The sequence below is a fragment of the Anoplophora glabripennis genome, unplaced genomic scaffold, assembly GCF_000390285.2.
Source record: "Anoplophora glabripennis isolate ALB-LARVAE unplaced genomic scaffold, Agla_2.0 scaffold73, whole genome shotgun sequence".
NCBI classification, from domain to species: Eukaryota; Metazoa; Arthropoda; class Insecta; order Coleoptera; family Cerambycidae; genus Anoplophora; species Anoplophora glabripennis.
This window is the reverse complement of record NW_019416874.1, coordinates 16,354-38,147: the sequence shown is the minus strand read 5'-3', so window position 1 is coordinate 38,147 and position 21,794 is coordinate 16,354. Positions and strand designations below refer to the sequence as shown.

Below are 21,794 nucleotides of genomic sequence, written 5' to 3'. Positions count from 1 at the left end.
TATATATACATATACATAAAACAATTGAATCCTTCATCTCGAAGAAAGAGTGTGCTGTGGTTGAGTAATAATTTTTATAATTTTTTATATTATAATTATAATTTTTTATCTCACAAATTTCGTCAAAACTTATTCATTAAGGAAGTTCTCTGCTTTAAAAATCTTAAGAATCTTCCACATTTCCTTATCAAAATATGACTACTATAATTTTCTGCAACCGCTACTGTAAGAAGAATATATACGAAATATGGAAATTTTTGGCCAAGAAGCAAATAAAAATAAAATCAGTAGAACGAAATTACTTAGAATAACAGTTTAATGCCCCATTGGTATTAAAAAATATTTTCAACATTTAAAATATTCTGAGAATACTGCAAAAATTTTTGTTTATTAAATAAATAAGGAAACACTTCATGTAACCTTGAAAATGATATTAACATGCGATTGCAAGCAATTGAAAAGCAATACCAAAGAAAATTTTATTTCCTTAGATGATTTTAAAAAACCGTGATTTTATCAGAAGCTAATACAATCAAAGGTACAAAAATGTAAGCTGTACTAACACAATATTAACATAACATCAACTTAGGAGGCTTTCAAAATTGATTAACGTCCGTATTATTAAAAATTCGTAATTAAAATGTATATTTATATTGAAATATCAGTTCTAAGCTTAATGAATTATCCCAATAGATGTAATTGAAATGTCTGCAAAAAAAGTCTTAATATATCTTTATAATCTTTTCCCCGAAGTTAGTACCTTTGATTGCACAATTCTATATTTTCTGACACCACCCTGCTAGCGGTATTGCTTCTCGTACAATTAAGAAAAACAATCCTACCTGGTTGAAGAATGCAGCCTTGGAACGGATCACCGACATATCCAGGAAGGCAGGTACACTGAGCATTGTGGTTCACTACACTACACACCGCGTTAGAACCGCAACTTCCCGGACAAGGATCTTTGCACTTCTGATTGATACAAGATCGCGTATTCGGACACTCGGGGTTTATCGTACACTCCGGCCGGCAGTTAGGCGGCATACCAACGTAATTTTCAATGCACGAACAAGCGGGGCTCTCCCCTCGGACTTGGCATATCGAGTTCGGACCGCACGGGCTCGGATCGCACGGGTTCCTCGGTTCCGGTCCTTCTGTAAAAGACAAAAAAAGTCATTAGGTTACACCTTACACATGCTAGGTTACAGATGAAATATATTTTTTGAACTAATAAGAAAGAGGAATGTTTCATACTCTGAGGCAGGGGGTAGCATCTTGTAAACGGATCTCCTGTGTTTCCTTGAGTGCAACTGCATATCGGGTTGTGATTGACCACTTGACATTTAGCGCTGATTCCGCATGTACCTGGGCAGGGGTCGACACACTTGCTATTGATACACGCCTGTGTTAGTGGACATTCGGCACTGACTATGCATTCTGGTCGACAAGCTGGAGGGCTACCGATCAAGCCCGGTTGGCAAGAACATACCGCAAGATCGTTATTTACTCTGCATACGCTGTTTGGTCCACAAGGTGATGGTTGACATGGATTTTGTGGTACAACTGCAATAAAAAGGCATTTTTTAAAGGATTAAGTTCACATTTTCGTAAGTCTCTTTTTTACAATTTACTAATTTTTCATTATAACTATTATTTCTTCCCTTATTTTTAACTTTTATTTTCCATCATTATAGCTTGCCTTTGCAATTTGTACTGGGTTATTACGTAAATAAATAAACATGAAGTTGTATTTTACCTATTTTAATCAGCCTGCAGCTGGTGAACGGATCGCCTTCATATCCAGTGGGACAACTACAACTTGGGATGTGGTTCACGACGAAGCACTCTGCCCCTTGACCGCATGTTCCTGGGCAGGGATCGACACATTTCAAATTTTTGCAGGCTTTGTTGGGAGAACAATCGGTGTTCAGTGTACACTCCGGCCTACATCCAATATGGGGGTCCCCTTGATACAGTGGTAAGCACCTGCAGATACCGTTATCGCATTCTGTATTTTGCCCACAAGGTGACGGGTTGCACGGATCTGGTATAGAGACATCGGGAGGTACTACCCTAGTACATTCTGTAAATGCGTCACCAGTGAAATTGTCCGCGCAGGTACATATTGGGATGTGGTTCTGTACTCTACATTCGGCGTTGAACCCACAAGAGCCGGGACAGGGATCTTTACACTTTTCTGTGATACACGCCACAGTTGAAGGGCAATCAGTGTTTACAACGCATTCAGGTCGACAGTTCGGTGGTGCTCCTATATAAGTGGAGCGACACGAACAAGAGGGTTGATCCCCTATTACCCGGCATTCTGAGTTTGGTCCACACGGAGACGGAACACATGGATTTAAGGGAGTTGGTCTTTTTTCTGGTGGCGGAGGCGGTAACTCGTAACATCTTGAGAATGGATCGCCCGTCAGTCCCGGAGCACAGCTACAAATAGGGTTGTGGTTGATGACTTCGCATCTGGCACCTATGCCGCATGTTCCAGCACACGGATTGGCACATTTGAATTTATGGCACGCACGGTTTTGTGGACATTCGGAACTAACGACGCATTCGGGTTTACAGTTCGGTGGGGATCCTGTGTACTCTGGTAGGCAGGAGCACACGGCTTGGTCGTTTATACTGCGGCACTGACTGTAGGGACCGCACGGCGATGGGCTGCATGGATCTATTATAGAAGGCACAGTGACAGCTGAAAAAATCAACATTCATCAGTTAGGATGTTAGAAACGTATGGATTTGAATCTATGCACTACAGTAAGTATTAACTAAACTAAACTAAATTTAAATGAATTAATTTAAGGGAATTCAGCTAAATTATAAATTAATTAGATAAATTTTATTTAAATAAGATTCTAAATGAGACATTAATATAACGGCATATTTTACTGAATTTGGTAAATGTTTCCCTCCAATATGGAGTGTTTTCCAACATTTTAAACCACCAATCCAAAAATTTTTTTTGGAAATACTGTACTATAAATACATTACCTGCTACTGAAAAAGTTTTAGAACTTGTGATCTTATTTTGGCTGTAGATAATTTGCAAGAATTTATTACTTTCAATTTTGAAATTGGGATTATTGGGATGCATGTAGGGGTGTCCAAAATATTGTAATTTAACCAAATTTACCTATATACAAAGTTGCACCCCTGAGGAGTTATTAGCCCTCAAAGTGGGGGCCTAAATTTTGAAAAAAATTAATATCTCTGCAACACTACTGTAGAAGAACCAAATTTGGTACATGATTTAGGTTTATTACTGGTCTTCTTTGACTATGATTTAAAGTTAATTGAAGTACTACAAGGTGTTCACTGGAGATGACTCACCCCTAAAATTGTATCGAACTTTTTTTTCATTGACCGAATTGAAAAATAGTAATATTAATGTACAGCAGAATTTAATTTAATTTTTTTTTACTCTTGTCAAATTTTAAAAAACTTGATGGATTTCAAGAAAAACCGTATTAACTGACACAAGATTTTAACAGTGTTCATTAGAAAATAATCAAAAAGTCAGTAGTAGGCTTACAATTGGCCAAATAAATTTTACTTCACTTCTCTCCTAATTCTACAAAAAGAAAACAAGTACCTAGGTAGTTTTTAAACAAACAAATATTGTATTAAGTAAAAAACACAAATAAATAATAAAAATAATAATTATTCTATATTTTTTCAACAACAACCAGAGGCAATTGTTGAAATAAAATAATTTTATTACTAACAAGTTTGAAAGATAAATTCATTGCTTACTACTGACTTTTTTTTTAAATCTTCTGAAGCAAAGTTGTATATTTACTGATCAGTCACCTTTTTAAAAATCTATATACTAGATGTTCCACAGAATTGACCCAGGTCCAGATTACAGGCAATTTTTTCCCTTTTCACTTTTAACTTTGTCTTTATTTACTAACGTCTTTTAATTAAACTTTGTATAATTATTAACCAGATGTCTTTTTGAATCTTTATACTGGATGTTCCACAATACTACTAGATAAAAATTATGAATACAACGAAATTTTCCTTATTGTTTTTTCCATTTCCATATTTTGTACTGAAGTCTGCAATATTTTTATGAAAAATCTTATACCCTACCAACCAGGTGTTTTTTGCAATGCCTGTTTTTCTAGTACCAGTATTAAAATTTGCGAGATACCCAGATTTGGGAATTGTCAAGATGACATTTCAATTGACTAATTTGACTAGGATTTTTCATCTTAATTCATATGAATATTGCTTGTGAGACAATGGAAAAGATATAGCGGTTTTAGTGTAAATCATGTACCAAATTTGGTTCTTCTGCGGTAAAGTGTTGCAGAGAGATTATTTTTTTTTAGAAGTTTAGGGCTCCACAATGTATATAGATAATTTGGTTAAATTACAATATTTTGGACACCCCTACATGCACCTGCCCTGTGTTGGTTTTTATGCGGGACACCCTGTATAATCACTAATAGGCTGTACATATTTTATAAACTTCAAAATAATACAATGAACTCTCTGAATACATCAAATCATCCAGATCATTATAAGAATTTAAAAATAGGATCAGAGCTAACTTGTTCCTACTGTAATTAGTCACCAATTCAATTGTATTGACTATAGTTATCGGATAAATATTTTTCTCCTGTTTCCTCTCTGATATTCAGTATCTATGTTTCACAATTGTTCACAACTTGTAAACTGACTATTAGTTAATTACGTACCTTCGCAAATGGTTACAAGCCACAACCAATTATTTTGTTTGAAACAGTCATTTTATTTCCTTCACATTGGCATTTAGATTCCGGTAAAATTAAAAATTATTAAATACATTAAAATACAACATTCTGTTTCACCGGCTAGTGATTGGTGTAATTTTTCACGAGATTTTATTCAATGAATCAGCGATTGCATTATCTCGAGCATAGCAACGGTTTGTCATTGTTCATTGTAAACGAATCATTAATACCGTGGATTTTTAGTACCGGATGTGCAATGTTGGGTTGCCTAAGTTTGGCAGTCACATGGCTTGTAATCATTTATGAGGGTCCTGTATGTATGTATATTAGGAATGTATTTCAATAAAAAATATTTTACTTACGTGGCGTGGGTGCAACTGAACAGACAACAAATGGATCACCGCTGTAACCGGGAATACAAGTACAAGCTGGTATGTGATTGATAACGGAACATTCTGCATTTTGTCCGCAGGTACCTGGACATGGGTCGGCACACTTATTTCTGATACAGGCCTTGTTGGTTGTACAATCTGAACTAAGAATGCATTCCGGTCTACAGCCTTCATACGGATTGCCTTGATAATCTTGAATGCAAGTGCAGGCTCCCGCACCGTTCCTCTGTTTACATTCTGCATTTGCGCCACATGGAGATGGTTCACATGGGTTAATGATCACCTCTTGCACGGAACATTGTATGAAAGGATTTCCGGTAAATCCAGGCGAACACGAACAGCTGACAGTGTGACTAATTACTCGACATTCTGCATTTTCTCCACAACTGCCAGGACAAGGGTCTTTACATTTATTGTTAATACAAGCCTCGGTGTTTGGACAATCGGGATTTATCACACACTCTGGCCTGCAATTCGGTGGATTTCCAATGTAATTCGGTAGACAAGTGCAGGACGGTGAGTCCCCGACTCTTTTACACATAGAATTAGGTCCGCAAGGAGATGGCTGACAAGGATCTTCTGGAATCGGGCTCGGTGTTACTCTCTCTATGGGTAAATCTCTGCAACTTTGGAACGGATCTCCTGTTTGTCCTTCAGGACAACTGCATATGGGGCTATGATTTCGCACTTCGCAGCGCGCTCTGATTCCGCAGGAACCTGGACAAGGATCGATACATTTCTGGTTGACGCACGCTCTATTTTGCGGACATTCTCCATTAACAACACATTCAGGTTTACACGATGGCGGGCTACCTTCATAACCTTGTATACAGGAGCATACAGCATGATCATCGATATTTTTACATAAACTATTCGGTCCACAAGGTGACGGATTGCAAGGATCTGTTCTCGGTGGTGGCGGACTAGCAACTCGGCAGTTTGTGAAGGGGTCGCCTGTGAAACCATCAGGACAGGAACAAGTTGGAATATGATTGATCACGTCACAACGGGCATTTTGCCCGCACGTTCCAGGGCAAGGATCGACACATTTATTTCTAATACAGGCTTTATCCCTTGAGCATTCAGTGCTAAGAACACATTCTGGTCTACAAGATTCATACGGATTTCCGATGTACTCCGTTATGCATGTGCATACTCCCTCATCACAAACAGCATTCGGGCCGCATGGGGATGGGTTGCAAGGGTCCCTTGGAGGGGGTGGAGTGGTAACAGGAGGTATTAAGTTGCACTGAGTAAACGGATCACCGGTATGACCGGGGCTACATGTGCATATCGGCACATGGCTAATTACGTGACACTCTGCGTTTCCACCGCAAGAGCCAGGACAGGGATCTCTGCATTTTTGATTAATGCAAGCCAGTTGGTTGTTACATTCTGTGTTGAGAATACACTCGGGTCTGCAGTTTGGTGGGGTACCATTGAAATCTGGTAAACAAGAGCAAGTCGGGCTATTTCCAACAATTCTACATTGGGAATTTGGTCCACATGGTGATGGATAGCAGGATGGTGGCCTTTCTGTAGTTGGAGGTTCTGTAACCACTGAAAAGTACAAGACATTACTGAGTATCTAGTAAGAATTTGTTTAATTAAAGTAATTCTACTTTTAAAAAATGGGAATCGAAAATTTATTGGAATTTATAGACTAATATATTTATTATCTGTTTTTACATTCTGCACATGCAATTATTGTTGAAAAATCATCGTGATAACAAATATAATAAATTGCCGATATCTAGAAAAGTCAGAAAAATATTTATAGATTCAATAAAGAATGTTTTGTATCAAAATGCTTTTCATTCTGTAAACAGTTATGTAACACAATTTTGGATAATTTTTAATTTTTAAATTAATTGTAATAGGGTATTTGTTACTTTGTGTACAGTAATACCCCATACTTACCCGATAGGTGCGATCGAGCGATAACCGTGTAAGTCGAAGTCGCGTAAGTCGGGGTACAATTTTGCATATAAATACATACATACAAATTATATTCATACGATATTTGTTGAGATAGAAGAACTGTTATCGGAATTACATACTGTAATAATTTACCACGGCTTGGAATTCTATCTCAACAAATATCGTACGGACTATAATTGGAACAGAAGATTGAAAAAAAAAACAAAAAATTTGAAAGAAAAATGTGTAATAAAATTTTAAATTAATACAAAAAAATATATTATGTATTGCAAAACCGTAATATGTACTGTAACACTGTGTAACAAAATAATAATTTGTAGTTATACGTTGAATTCACGAAAAAACATATCAACTCCGTTCACACATGTCGTAAACTGAACATGTGTGGACGGAGTGGGGATGCGAGAGTAGCGCGTTGCTCAAACAAAAATGCCGAATCGACGAAATTTAAAAATTGCATAAGACGGGGTAGCGTAAGTCATTGTTTTTAGTAATTTTTCTCTTGAACATGTCCTATATCCGAAACTGTGATCGCTGGGACTCATAAATAAGTAAATAAATAAAACAAATAACATTTAACTTACCTCTTGGCGAACATTTACTGAAGGGATCTCCGGTGTACCCAGGAGGGCAGGCGCATATTGGATTGTGATTTTTGGTTGTACATTGCGCTCCCAATCCGCACGTGTTTGGACAAGGATCGGCACATTTTTGATTTATACATGCCCTATCCGGAGTACACTCAGAATTGACCATACATTCAGGTCTGCAATTAGGGGGGCTACCGATGTAGTTGGGCAAGCATGAACACACTGCCTGATTGTTAACATTCCTACATTGGCTGTTCAGTCCGCATGGTGTCGGTTTACAAGGATCTTCTGGCACCCTAGGTCCAGCCGGAGGCAGTTCGTTACATTGGAAGAACGGATCTCCTGTTAAATTAGGTGGGCATATGCATGTCGGTACATGCTTGTTAACGTGACATTCGGCTCTGGTGCCGCAAGTTCCCGGACACGGATCAACACATTTATAAGCGATACAAGCCAAAATAGGCGAACAGTCGGAATTGATTTCACACTCTCTGCGGCATCCTTTGTTGCTGTCGTAAGGATCACCTTCATAACCTGGGAAACACAAACATGCTCCTGCACCATTTCTTTCACGGCACTCAGCATTGGGCCCACATGGAGATGGAGAACAAGGTGAAGTTGGTGTATGCTCCGTTACTGAAATAAAAGGTTAACCGTTTAATAAAACATAATTATTTACCGAGGGGCGCAGTGTATTTCTTACATGGCGTAGGGGGTAAAGTACAAGAGCTAAAGGGATCACCAATGTAGCCTGGGAAACAAGAACAGGCTGGGCTGTGATTGACTACCGTGCACTGGGCATTATTACCACATGAGCCGGGGCAAGGATCCCGACATTTTTCATTTTTGCATGCTAGATTATTGGGGCATTCAGAATCGTTTATACATTCTGGCCGACAATTAGGTGGACGGCCAATAAAGTTCGGTAAGCAAGAGCATGCAGGTTGAGAACCGATTAATCTACATTGAGAGTTTGGCCCACATGGCGAAGGCACACATGGGTTTCCAATTTCTGGAGGAGATGGAGGTACTAGAATAAAAAGTAAAGTAGATTACAGAAGAAAATAGAAAGCGTAAGTAGAGACATACTTTCAATTTTTGCACAGCGCGTGAATGCGTCTCCAGTAAATCCTGGAGAACAAGTGCAAATGGGGTTGTGGTTGACAACCCTACATTGGGCATTTAATCCGCATGTGCCAGGACAAGGATCTACGCATTTCTGTGACACACAAGATTTGTCCTGGGGACATTCCGAGCTAACTACGCATTCGGGTCTACACATCGGTGGTGACCCTATATATCCAATGTTACAAGAGCAAACTGCATGGCCATTTACTTCACGACACTGACTATACGGACCACAAGGTGAAGGTTGGCAAGGGTTCTGTGGCGGTTCCTCTACAACTGATTAAAATACCTTAATAGTAACTGTTTGTTAGGAATTTAACTAAAGTGTTTGCTAGTCAAGAGTTAGTTATAGTTTTCACACACAAAATGCTCACCAGATTGAATAAGAATACATGCTTTTATGGGATCACCCGAATATCCTGCAATGCAGGTACAAGATGGGGCATGATTAATAACTCTACATTCGGCATTTAACCCACAGGTTCCGGGGCATGGATCTACACATTTATTATTAACGCATGCTCTACTGCGGTCGCAATCGGAATTTGTAACACATTCTGGTCTACAGCCAGTGTAGGGATCTCCAAAGTATTCCGGTAAGCATGCACACGATCCGGCACCATTTCTCTCCTTGCATACGGCATTAGCGCCGCATGGTGAAGGATTGCAAGGCTCCCTTGGCCTTTCTGTGACTGGAGGGGCTGAAAAGAGTATTACAAGAAGAGAATAAGAATGAGAGTAAATATTTATAGAAGTGTGAAGTAAAAAATAAAATAGAGCTACTCTTACAAGGTGGTATGAGAGAACATCCAGTAAAGGGATCACCAGTATAGCCCGCCATGCATTGGCAAACAGGGGCATGCTTAATAACCAAACAAGTCGTGGAAGATCCACAAGAACCAGGACAAGGATCTTTACATTTCTCGTTTTGACATGCAAGATTTCCGGGGCATTCCTCGTTGATAGTGCACTCTGGTCTGCAGTTTGGAGCTCGACCTATATAATTTGGAAGGCAAGAACATGCAGCTTGTGTACCAATCACTCTACATTGTGAGTTTGGTCCACAAGGCGAGGGAACACAAGGGTTTCCGCTTGGTTGCACAACAGGTTTTTCTAAAAAGAGACAAAACATGCAAAAGAGTTATAAAATAGTATAGAGACAGAGAGAAATATAAGCTTACGGTCTTCCAAGATGCATCGAACGAAAGGATCCCCCACATAATTCTGTGGGCAACTACAAATCGGGTTGTGATTTACAACTTGGCATCTCGCATTTAAGCCACATGTTCCGGGGCAAGGATCTTTACATTTATTTTTGATACACGCTTTATTTTGTGGGCACTCGGAGCTGACCATGCATTCAGGTTTGCATGCAGGCGGTGTACCAATATAATTAGTTTGGCATGAACATACAGCATGGCCGTTCACAACTCTACAGTTGCTGTATGGTCCACAAGGTGATGGTTCACAAGGAGTTCCTTTTGGTTCGGGTACTAATAAAAGAAGGAAGTTAGAAAAAGAAAGAAATAAAGAAGTGTCATGCCTTACAAGGTGGAGGTGGAAGTCGGCAAGATGATAACGGATTGCCCGTGTAGCCTGGCAAACAGTTACAAGACGGTGCATGGTTTATCACGCTACATTCTGCATTAAGTCCACAGGTTCCCGGGCAAGGATCTTTACATTTATTGTTTACACATGCCCTATCTCTCGGGCAATCTGAATTCGTAACACATTCTGGTCTACATCCCGTGTAAGGATCTCCAAAGTATTCTGGTAAACATGTACATGAACCGACATTATTTCTTTCTTTACATACGGCATTCGCACCACATGGGGAGGGATTGCATGGGTTTTGGGGTTCCTCGGGCTGAATTACTAAAATTAAGTCATTACTTTTTGGGTAAAAATGGGGAAATAGTAGTCTTACTCGGTATAAGGCTGCACCCAGCAAAAGGATCACCTGTATGTCCTTCTCTACAAGAACATACTGGCCTGTGTGTAATTACAATACAATCGGTATTGGCGCCACACGAGCCTGGACAAGGATCTACACATTTTTCTCTTTGACAAGCTAAATTGCCTGGGCATTCAGCATTTATAGTGCATTCCGGGCGGCAATTGGGGGCCCGTCCGACATAATTTGGTAAACAAGAACACGCCGGTGTATTACCTATTGCCCTACATTGAGAATTCGGACCGCATGGAGATGGTTGACATGGATTTTCTGATGGAATTACTACCGGTTTTTCTAAATCGGAGATAAATATATGTAAATCAACATGAAATTAATAATGTTAGTATATTTGAGAATTATAAATGCTTACTCGGTTCTTGTAAACATCTCACGAAAGGATCTCCTGTAAAGCCAGGTGAGCAACTGCATATCGGGTTATGATTAATGACTTGACAGAGTGCGTTTAAGCCGCAAGTGCCCGGGCAAGGATCCTGACATTTTGAATTAATACACGCTTTATCCAGCGCACAGTCGGCACTGATCATGCATTCGGGTCTACACGTTGGGGGGGAACCTATGTAATTAGCTTGGCATGAGCATACGGCATGCCCGTTTACAACCCTACATTGACTGTAAGGTCCACAAGGCGACGGTTGGCAAGGTTCTGGTTCAGGTACCTTGATAGCTAAAGAAGAAAGACGTCTTAGTAAAACATTCACCATGCTGGCCAATATATGAATACGTACTAGGTTGGACTAGATGACAGGCCGTTGCTGGATTTCCAGTGTACCCATCGAAACAGAAACAAGATGGTGCATGGTTCGAGACCCTACATACCGCATTTACTCCACAAGTACCTGGACAGGGATCCTTACATTTATTATTCAAACAAGCTTTATCTCGGGGGCAGTCTGTGTTAGTTACGCATTCCGGTCTGCAGCTGGTGTAAGGATCACCAAAGTATTCTGGTATACACGCACAAGATCCCGCACCATTCAACTGTTTGCAAACAGCATTGGCTCCACAAGGAGATGGATTACAGGGGTCATGGTGTTCGGGAGGTGACACAACTCGTATAGGGGAACAACCACCAAATGGATCTCCAGTATATCCCGGTTGGCACTGGCAGTTTGGCGAATGCTTAACAACAATACACGTGGTGCTGATTCCGCAAGAACCAGGACAAGGGTCTTTACACTTTTCATTTATACAAGCCAAATTTCCGGGACATTCTGCGTTAATACTACATTCAGGGCGACAGTTGGGTGCGCGACCTATGTAATTGGGAAGACAGGAGCACGCAGCTTGCGTACCAACAACTCTACATTGTGAATTTAATCCACAAGGGGAGGGGACACAAGGGTTACCACTTGGTGGGGGTGGCACACGTTCTAGAAAGATAATGAGATAGTAAATAAAGTAAAAGGAAAGGTAACGTCGTCTTACTTTCTTCCTGGACACAACGGACAAATGGGTCTCCTACTTGTCCAGGAGGGCAACTACAGATTGGATTGTGATTTACTACATTGCACCTAGCATTTAAACCACAAGTTCCTGGGCAGGGGTCACGACATTTTTGATTAATGCATGCTTTATCTTGCGCACAGTCGGTACTGACAGAGCATTCGGGTCGGCACATTGGTGGTGCTCCAATATAATTCGTTTGACATGAACATACAGCATGCAAATTGACCACCCTACACTGACTAAATGGTCCACATGGCGAAGGTATACAGGGATTTGTAGGCTCAACAATAGCTAAATAAAGAAGAAAAGATTAAGATTTAAGTAAAATAGAAAGAATACAGATACAAAGAATAGTAAAAGGTCTTACTAGGTTCAGGTGGTTTTTGGTGACATGAACTCATTGGATTTCCAGTAAATCCTGGAAGGCATAGGCAAGTGGGAATATGATTATTTACGCGGCAGTCTGCATTTAAGCCACATGTTCCAGGGCAAGGATCCTTACATTTGTTATTTACACAAGATTTATCTCTCGGACAATCTGAATTCATTACACATTCCGGTCTACAACCTGAGTAAGGATCTCCAACATATTCTGGTAAACAGGAGCATGATCCTGCACCGTTAAGTTCTTTGCAAATAGCATTTGAACCACAAGGAGATGGGTTACATGGGTGAGGAGGTTCCTCTTTTGGTATGACTGAAAGATAAAGAGAAGCACTTAGGTTTTCCGCTATGATTACCGAATGTGTATTTTTTATATAAAAAATATAGTCCTTACATTGTCGGCAACCTGAAAAGGGATCTCCCGAATAACCAGGCAAACAGTAACATACTGGTACATGATTAATTGTTCTACATTCGGCATTTAAACCGCAGGATCCTGGGCATGGATCTACACATCTTTGATTTGTACAAGCTTTAGTTAAGGAACATTCCGAATGTACAGTGCATTCTGGTCTACAATTGGGAGGTTGACCGTAATAATTTGGTAAACACGAGCATATTGGATGATCATTTGTCACTCTGCAATTGGAGAAAAGTCCGCATGGCGATGGTACACAAGGATCTAACGATTCTTGAGGAATAATTGGGCGTTCTAAAAAAAGCATCATGCAGAAAGCAATAAAGCAGTACTTAACAAACTAAGCTTACTCTCTTCTCTTAAGCATCTACTGAAAGGGTCACCTACATAACCTTGTGGGCAGCTACAAATGGGACTATGAACAATTACTTTACACAAGGCGTTAAAGCCACACGTGCCAGGACAGGGGTCTGTACATTTTTGATTCTGGCATGCTTTATCCAAAGGACATTCTGAATTTACTACACATTCTGGTTTGCAATTTGGTGGGGATCCTATATAACCGATGCCACAAGAGCAGACTGGCCTGTTGTTTACCACGTGACATATACTGTATGGGCCACACGGTGATGGAACACAGGGGTTTTGGGGCAGTTCCGGAACTAATAAATACAAAATTAGTACAGGCGACTATATTGTTATGGATAATTTCCTTACTGATTTCTATTTCCCGACAAAAGGCCAAAGCATTTCCAGTAAATCCCGGTAGACAATGGCATTGAGGATTGTGATTGAACACACTACATTCAGCATTTATGCCGCAACTACCAGGACAGGGATCTCTACATTTCATCCCTAAACATGCCTTGTCATGGGGACAATCGTTATTTGTTATACATTCAGGTCTACATCCAGTGTAGGGATCACCAAAATATCCCTTAGTACAAGTACACGCACCAGCACCGTTTCTTTCGGTGCATATCGCATTTGATCCGCAAGGAGATGGGTTACATGGGTCGCGCTTTATGTCTCTTACTATAAGGAAGTAAAGAGTATTTACACAGATAAGAAATACAAATTTAAGTTTGTGAAAAGAAAATATGTATCATGCAATGGGGAAAATAAGATTCTATTAAAAAAAAAAAAGTGCAGCTTACTTGGTATGGGGTTGCAACCATCGGAGAATGGATCGCCTTCAAAGCCCGAGGGGCAGCTACATATTGGTCTATGATTGACAGCATTACATAGAGCGTTAAATCCACAGGAACCAACGCATGGATCTTTACATTTGTTTCCAGTGCACGCCAAACTTAATGGGCAGTCTTGATCAATCACACATTCTGGTCGACAATTTGGAGGAGCGCCGTACATTCCTGGGAGGCAAGAACAAACAGCCCGATCGTCAACAGTTCGACATTCTGCATTCGCACCGCATGGTGACGGTACACAAGGAACGGGAGGTCTGTTTGGAACTTTCACTAAAAGAGAACACAGTAATATTAAAAAATACTTATCTATGGATCAAGTAGAAGGTAACAAAGTATTGTCCATATATTTGAATATAACAAGCAAAACCCAAGAAGGTAAAACCTTGTGTTTCGGAGTTATCAGTAAGTGCAAATTTTCTACCCATAATTGAAATCTACTTAGTAAAAACATAAAAAACAATATGAGCGATTATAAATAGAAACAAATATAAAATCAATCAATCAAATTTAATAAAACTTAAATAAAAGAACAAATATATTTCTTATATGCCCATGCAAAATAACATCATCTAATGATGATTCTAATTTACATGCACTTTTTCGTAGAGATTGTAAATTTCCTAACATTGAGAATATACAAGGTGTAACTTTAACTGTGGTCAGTTTGTTAGGGGTAGTTCCCTGAACATGAATCTGAAATTATTTTTTAATCAAATGAATGAATTAATGAAGTGAAGTTGAGTTATAATTAGATTATTTTTAAATGCACTTTAATTCTTGTGTATGTCGCCACTGAGCGGTGTAAACCGGGACACCCGGAGTTTGTGTGTGAAATTGTATTAGTGCACTATCAACGTTGCCAGTCGTTTTTAAATCGATCTACATTGTGGGCTGTGACGATGAAAAATAATTTACTGGAAACAGATTAATTTAATATTACAACGACGTGTTATTTTAATCTGTCCTGTTGCAGCATGTCTTTGAAAGCGGATCAGCCACGTGGACAGCCAGCTGACTGTTCTCTCACCTAATGTAAAATGGGTATGGCCGAAAACTGCAGTGTTGGTTACATATTTGTTTAGTCTTCGACTTGGTTTGGGGAAGGTTATAGATGAAGTGCCTTTATGTGGTGTAAGTGTATAATACAAAATTTGTTTATTTCCGTGTGCAGTGACGATACAGTGAAATTTTGTGTCTTAATTAAGTTTTTGTACATTATAAAAAAGCAAAAGAAGACGATATCAAATAGATTACGCCGAATAAGAAAATGTTTTTCAACATTTAAGAAATTATGGGACCTTTGAACCAGAAATTTTAAACGCTGTGGAAGAGGATCCTAGTACCAGTACTCGAAGATTTTCCACAAAATCTTAGGTGTTATAAAAATCAGGTGAATAATAATAATAATAATAATATCTCTACTCCTCATTCTAACTACGAGAATTAGACCATAACTCGGAGACTTGTGCGGGAGAAGAGGCGGCATATTATTATTAGGCAGGCCGCATTTGCGCCCAGGAACGAGTTATGTTGGTAGGCCCTAACCATCATTCAGTGCAGGAATGAGGGAAACCTGGAAAACCTCATTAATTAGGGGTTGGTCAAATGCCAACCGGTGTCAATCTCCCACATTGACACAACCCAACATTCTTCCACCCTACCATACCTGCACAGAGGGTGCCAATCCTCCATACAAGCATAGCTAATCTACGGTCTACCGGCCGTGGGAATCGAACCCGTGCAGAAATTTGCACACGATTTAAGTACTGAAGCCTTAAACTGTGCGGCTATCAACCGAATACTCAGATTATTTATTTATTTTTGTATATTTCATTTATCATTATTGATTACTGCTTGAGTTTTCTGCTACGTTACTTGTTAAATACTGTTTCATAGTTTATCTTATTTAAAAGAAGTAAATTGTTGTTTTTTTTTTTGGGATAGGGCTTGTGGCGAACAGCCACTCAACAAAAGTAAAGTGTCAAAGAGCAGTACCTCACGGTGAGTGATGTGAAAATTGCTTGCCCAACGACCGGGTAAGAAAATTACGAAAGAAAAGGATAAAAAAAAATAAGTTTAAACGGTACAATTTGAAACGATAAAGTATATATGTTTCTAAAGGTCAAAAGAAACCTCTGTAAAAATATGACCCCCAGTTACACCCTGTATACTGTTTAATAGTGGAGTGCAAGTTAAAAATGGCGATAGCAGAGGATTCTTTGAATGTTATGCTTTCAGATAATTTATATTTTTCAGATAGTTCATCTAAATATGGCTTTACTATTGACAATTATAGAGAATATACAAAAGTAAAATATTTTATAGTGCACACAGATCTCGAAGATACGGTAGCAATAAATACTCAAATTTTAGCTAGGTGGTAGAGTAGTCTACGTTCACAATGCATATAAATTAAAATCATCATAAGAACCTGTAGTTAGTGTCATGGTTGTATTTTTATGAGTACCTATAAAGTTTATAGTACTAGATCATAAACAATAAATGTTTTCTCTAGCAATTAATTCAAGAATGTGTTGCTTAGGTTTATTTTTGCCGTACGTCAAATGAGATTCTGTCAAAGCACGATATAATAGTTTCACTTGACATAATGCGAGCATACCCGTTAAATATCTAAGTTGTGCAATATCTAACTTCATATTTTATAAATTGTAATGTTTATCTCTGAACCTAGAGGTATTTTATAGTATTAACTGGATTTATAATTATCTGTTCTTGATTCACAGCTAAAAGCAAGTAAGCAATCTATAATTAATCATTTAATGAAATTATTGAAGTAATTGCCAACTATATATTTTAAACTTTACCTCGGTATGTATTTTACAAAGTTAATTCAAAATATATAAGAAAATATAGGGCCTAAAATAGTTCCCTGAGGCACTGATTCGATAATCTCTATGTATCACTAATCTTTATACATCGGTTTCTATTTGCTCAGTAACTACTTATTAATTTGTATGAGGTACCTTTAATAAATTAATCCTATTAATAAGAAATCTATCGACAAACATACCTTGCTTGGTACACTGCACAAATGGATCACCAATATAGTTGGGGGGGCAGCTGCAGATGGGATTGTGGTTGTTTACTTGACATCTAGCTTGCACGCCACAGGTTCCTGGACAAGGATCTTGACATCTTTGTGTTATACAGGCCTTATCTAAGCTGCACTCGGAGCTCACAAGACATTCTGGTCTGCACGATGGAGGGGTGCCAAAATAACCGATCTGACACGAACATATGGCTTGATCATTTCGCACTCGACAAACACTGTTGGGGCCGCAAGGTGAGGGTTCGCACGGTTCTGCTTTTGCTGAAAAGAAAATGGATATTAGCACACAACAACATCGAACACAATGTTTCAACTTACGTTGTAAAGGTGGTTCTCTACAAGCCGTGAAGGGATCTCCAATAAGTCCTTTACCGCAAGTACATACTGGTACATGATTCACCACACCGCATTCTGCACTGATACCACATAATCCTTGACAAGGGTCTCTGCAATGCTGAGACAGACAGGCGAGATGATTGGGGCATTCGGAGTTGGTGGTGCACTCCGGCCTACAGCCCCCAGCATAGGGATTACCAATATATGGAGGTATACACGTGCACTTGGCTACGCCTCCTACATCTGTGCATTGTGAGTTCTCGGCGCAAGGAGAAGGATTGCAAGGATCTGTAGGTGCTGCGATCTTAGGAATCTTAGAACAACCGATGAACGCGTCTCCCTCGAAACCCTCAACGCAACTGCATAATGGAATGTGGTTTACGACATTACATTTTGCGTTTGACCCACAGGTATTAAGGCAGGGATTAATACATTTTTCTCTGAAGCAAGCTTCATTTTGAGGGCATTCGTCGTTTATCGTGCACTCTGGTCGACAATATGGTGGGCTGCCAATGTAATTTGCCACGCAAGAGCAAACAGGCCGATCCTCTTTCACTTGACAAATAGAATTTGGTCCGCAGGGTGAAGGGATACAAGGGTTTATATGTACTGGAGGTAAGTCTGTTGATGGCGTGGTAGTGCAACCAAAGAAGGGATCACCTTCTTGTCCTGGAGGACAAGTACATATTGGATTGTGGTTGATAACATTACAAACAGCGCTTGCACCACACGTACCGATGCAAGGATCTACACATTTCTGATTAATACAGGCACGAGTTTGTGGACAGTCCGAACTAACAATGCATTGAGGTTTACACACAGGTGGAGCACCCTGATAATTTGGCAAGCAGGAGCAGGTAGCAAACCCTTGATGAGAAACTAGACATCTGCTGAAAGGCCCGCAAGGAGATGGGTCACACGGATTCTCTGCTGGTATCGGTTGGATGGGTGGTGTATACTTATAACAACTGACAAATGGATCTCCGGTGGATTGAGGGGGGCAAAAACAGATTGGTACATGGTTTGCAACGGAACACTGAGCTCCCACCCCACAAACTCCTCCGCAAGGATCTATACACTTATTGTTAATGCAGGCTTTGTTCAGTGGACAATCTGGGTTGATAACACACTCTGGCCTACAAGCTATCCAAGGATTACCATAAAATCCCTTTTTGCATATACAGGCCAAACCATTATTCTGTTGTTTACAATCAGCATTTGCCCCACATCTGATATTTTCACAGGTTTCAATTTTCTCTTCAGGTTCTGAAATACAAATAATGATAACGATAATACTGTAAATAAATAATAAAGATTACAACAAATATTACTGTTTAAGTTTTTCCTCTGTTACAATGAACAGTGCTTACCTAGAGCTACTGAGCAATGCTGGAAAGGATCGCCGATTAGTCCAGCTGGACAACTGCACACAGGGGTGTGAGAGACGACTGTACACACAGCATTTACACCACAAGACCCAGGGCAGGGGTCGATGCATGAATATCCTAGACAGGCTTGATTGAACGGGCAGTCTGCATTTGTTAGACACTCTGGGCGGCACTGGGGAAGATAAGGTGCATCTGGACCTAGACAGGGGTTGCATATAGCCACTTGGGTCCCGTAAGTGTTGCATTCTATCGAACCGCAAGGTGAAGGCACACAAGGTTGTGTTGTGGTGTTGGCATAAGGTGGAATTATTACACTAGGCGTTAATATACATTGCGAGAATGGATCTCCTCTATAACCATTGGCGCATACGCATGCTGCAGTATGATCCCTCACTTGACAAACAGCATTGATACCACATATGTTCCCTATACTGCAAGGGTCTCTGCAATGTCTATCCAAACATGCCTTATTGATGGGACAGTCAGAATTAATAACACATTCTGGTTGACATCCGAACTGAGGATCACCTTGAAAATCTGGCAGACATGAGCAGACGGCTCTTCCAGACATAACTTGACATATCGTGTTAAGTCCACACGGACTCGGAATGCAGGGATCACCTTCTGGTATTGGTTCTATAACGGGGAAACATCTTATTGTTGGATTACCAGTTAAACCAGGATTACAAGTGCAAACAGGATGGTGTTTCTCTACTCTACAGTTCGCATTAATGCCACAGGATCCCGGACATGGATCTTTGCACCTATATCCAATACATGCTTGTTGGTCTCCGCAATTCTCATCAACAACACACTCATATCCTTGACATCCAGCGGGCCCCGTGGGGTCCCCTCCTATACCAGCAGGGCACTGACACAATGAATTTCCATCCGGTGTAACAATACATTCCGCTCCAGGACCACAAGGGTTAGGTACACAAGGAGATGGTGGTTGGATTCTGCAACCCGAATATGGATTACCGATAAATCCTGTTCTACAGTAACACTGTTCTTGGTTGTTTGTGACATAACAATCAGCATTTAGACCACAAGGACCTGGATTACACAATGTGATTTGGGGTGCAGTGCAATGCTTGAATGGATTGCCAATGGTTCCGACAGGGCAAGAACATACTGGTTCTCTTAGTGGGTCACATGTGGCACCCAGACCACAGGGGTTAGGGTCACAAGGATTCTTCGCTTCAATACATCCTCTAATAGTATTAGGACTTTCTAGGAAACCAGGAAGGCATGTACATTTCGCAAAACCATTGGAGAGGATTGCGCACTGTGTGTTGGGACCACATGGCGATGGATCACATGGGTTTGTGGGCAGAGAGCAAGGTATTTGCGGAGGAGTGCCCTCAAATTCAGGCAAACAGAAGCATACAGCATTGCCACCTACTACACGGCATCCTGAATTTTGACCACAAGGATTAGGAGAGCATTCGTCACCCTCAGGTACTGAAAAGAAATGGTATTACTTTATAGTCCTATAAACATTTTCCGATTTACTTACTGCAATTTTTAAACGGATTACCAGTTAAACCTTTAGGACAGAAACATATGGGGTTACCATTATCAATTTCACAAAGAGCATTTAGACCACAAGGATTCGGGTTACATGGATTTGTAGGTGGCTGACATCCTACTAATGCGTCACCTTGGTACCCAGGTGGGCATTTACATGATGGTTTATGATAAATTACATCACATACTGCATTAAAACCACATCTGCATGGTGAACTACACTGGCGATTTATACAGGCCTCGTGAGATGGACAATCATTATCAGATCTACATCCCTCTACCCTGTTACATAACACATATGGATTTCCTTGATATCCTGGCAAACAACGACAATCTGTGCCATGGTCTTTGGGTACACATTCTGCATTATCGCCACAAGAATCTTCAAAACATGGATTTATACATATTCTGTTGAGCCGGTCACACAGCTTGTTGGGAGGACAGTCTTCATTATATTGACAAATTGGTTTGTAATCAATAACTACAAATTTATGTCAGTTTGAGATTTGAAGAAATAAACATATCAATGACAGTGTGTTACCTGGCTTGCAAAGGACATATCCGTTTCCGTGAAAGCCTTCTTCACAACTACAGTCGAATCCATGATTCGTATTAATGCATACAGCATGTTGGGCACAAGGGTTCCGCACATCACATGGTCTTTGACAAGCTCTGTCTATGCAAGCTTCACTTATGGGGCAGTCTTCATTGCTTGTGCAAGTCACTAAAGAGAAAGTGTGCAAAGAACATAGTAAGAGGAAAGAAATCTAACCCTATTTACATAATATATAGTTCTCTTTGTACAATTTACTCTTTGCAGTTTGTTTTGTTAATTAGTTGACTAGTTAGGATGATTACTGAGTTATTAAATGTACAAATTTTAAATTGATTAAATGTATTATACACAGGGTTATCTTACTTGTGGGTGACTTGAAGCATTTAGTAGCAGGGTTTCCTTCGTATCCCATTGGACAAGTACAAATAGGTCTGTGCATTTTTGCTTGACATCTAGCACTATCTGCACAGGAGTTTGTAAACTCACAGGGATCTTGACATAAAGACATGTAACAGGCCTCACTTTCGAGGCAGTCCATATCAGATTCACAAGGTTTACGAGCTCTGTCACTAGGTGGTTCTAGTAGAGTTAGAGATTAATTTATTAATACGTTAATTGATTTAAATGAATAGGGGTGAAAAATTATTGTCAGGGAGGGCTTTCTCTAAAACTATTTACAAATTATAAAACCAT

The 21,794-nt window shown here is 39.8% G+C and overlaps 1 protein-coding gene across 1 annotated transcript in view; it reads right to left on the bottom strand.

The window, feature by feature from the left end:
* LOC108904997 overlaps window positions 1–21,794 on the bottom strand; it is an 84,882-nt gene that overhangs the window by 53,488 nt on the left and 9,600 nt on the right. The window contains exons 6-31 of the mRNA XM_018707749.2: window positions 21,465–21,680; window positions 21,087–21,269; window positions 20,535–21,026; window positions 18,998–20,479; window positions 17,610–18,893; window positions 17,253–17,552; window positions 14,171–14,491; window positions 13,731–14,048; window positions 13,364–13,675; window positions 12,990–13,307; window positions 12,579–12,908; window positions 12,191–12,502; window positions 11,491–12,135; window positions 11,115–11,429; window positions 10,718–11,038; window positions 10,339–10,665; window positions 9,972–10,283; window positions 9,580–9,903; window positions 9,165–9,491; window positions 8,752–9,066; window positions 8,366–8,692; window positions 7,657–8,298; window positions 5,102–6,691; window positions 1,757–2,710; window positions 1,255–1,563; window positions 843–1,154 (exon numbers count right to left, since the gene is read on the bottom strand). Coding sequence (XP_018563265.2) covers window positions 843–1,154; window positions 1,255–1,563; window positions 1,757–2,710; window positions 5,102–6,691; window positions 7,657–8,298; window positions 8,366–8,692; window positions 8,752–9,066; window positions 9,165–9,491; window positions 9,580–9,903; window positions 9,972–10,283; window positions 10,339–10,665; window positions 10,718–11,038; window positions 11,115–11,429; window positions 11,491–12,135; window positions 12,191–12,502; window positions 12,579–12,908; window positions 12,990–13,307; window positions 13,364–13,675; window positions 13,731–14,048; window positions 14,171–14,491; window positions 17,253–17,552; window positions 17,610–18,893; window positions 18,998–20,479; window positions 20,535–21,026; window positions 21,087–21,269; window positions 21,465–21,680 — 12,888 coding nt within the window. The remainder of the gene's footprint in view (window positions 1–842; window positions 1,155–1,254; window positions 1,564–1,756; window positions 2,711–5,101; window positions 6,692–7,656; window positions 8,299–8,365; window positions 8,693–8,751; window positions 9,067–9,164; window positions 9,492–9,579; window positions 9,904–9,971; window positions 10,284–10,338; window positions 10,666–10,717; window positions 11,039–11,114; window positions 11,430–11,490; window positions 12,136–12,190; window positions 12,503–12,578; window positions 12,909–12,989; window positions 13,308–13,363; window positions 13,676–13,730; window positions 14,049–14,170; window positions 14,492–17,252; window positions 17,553–17,609; window positions 18,894–18,997; window positions 20,480–20,534; window positions 21,027–21,086; window positions 21,270–21,464; window positions 21,681–21,794) is intronic.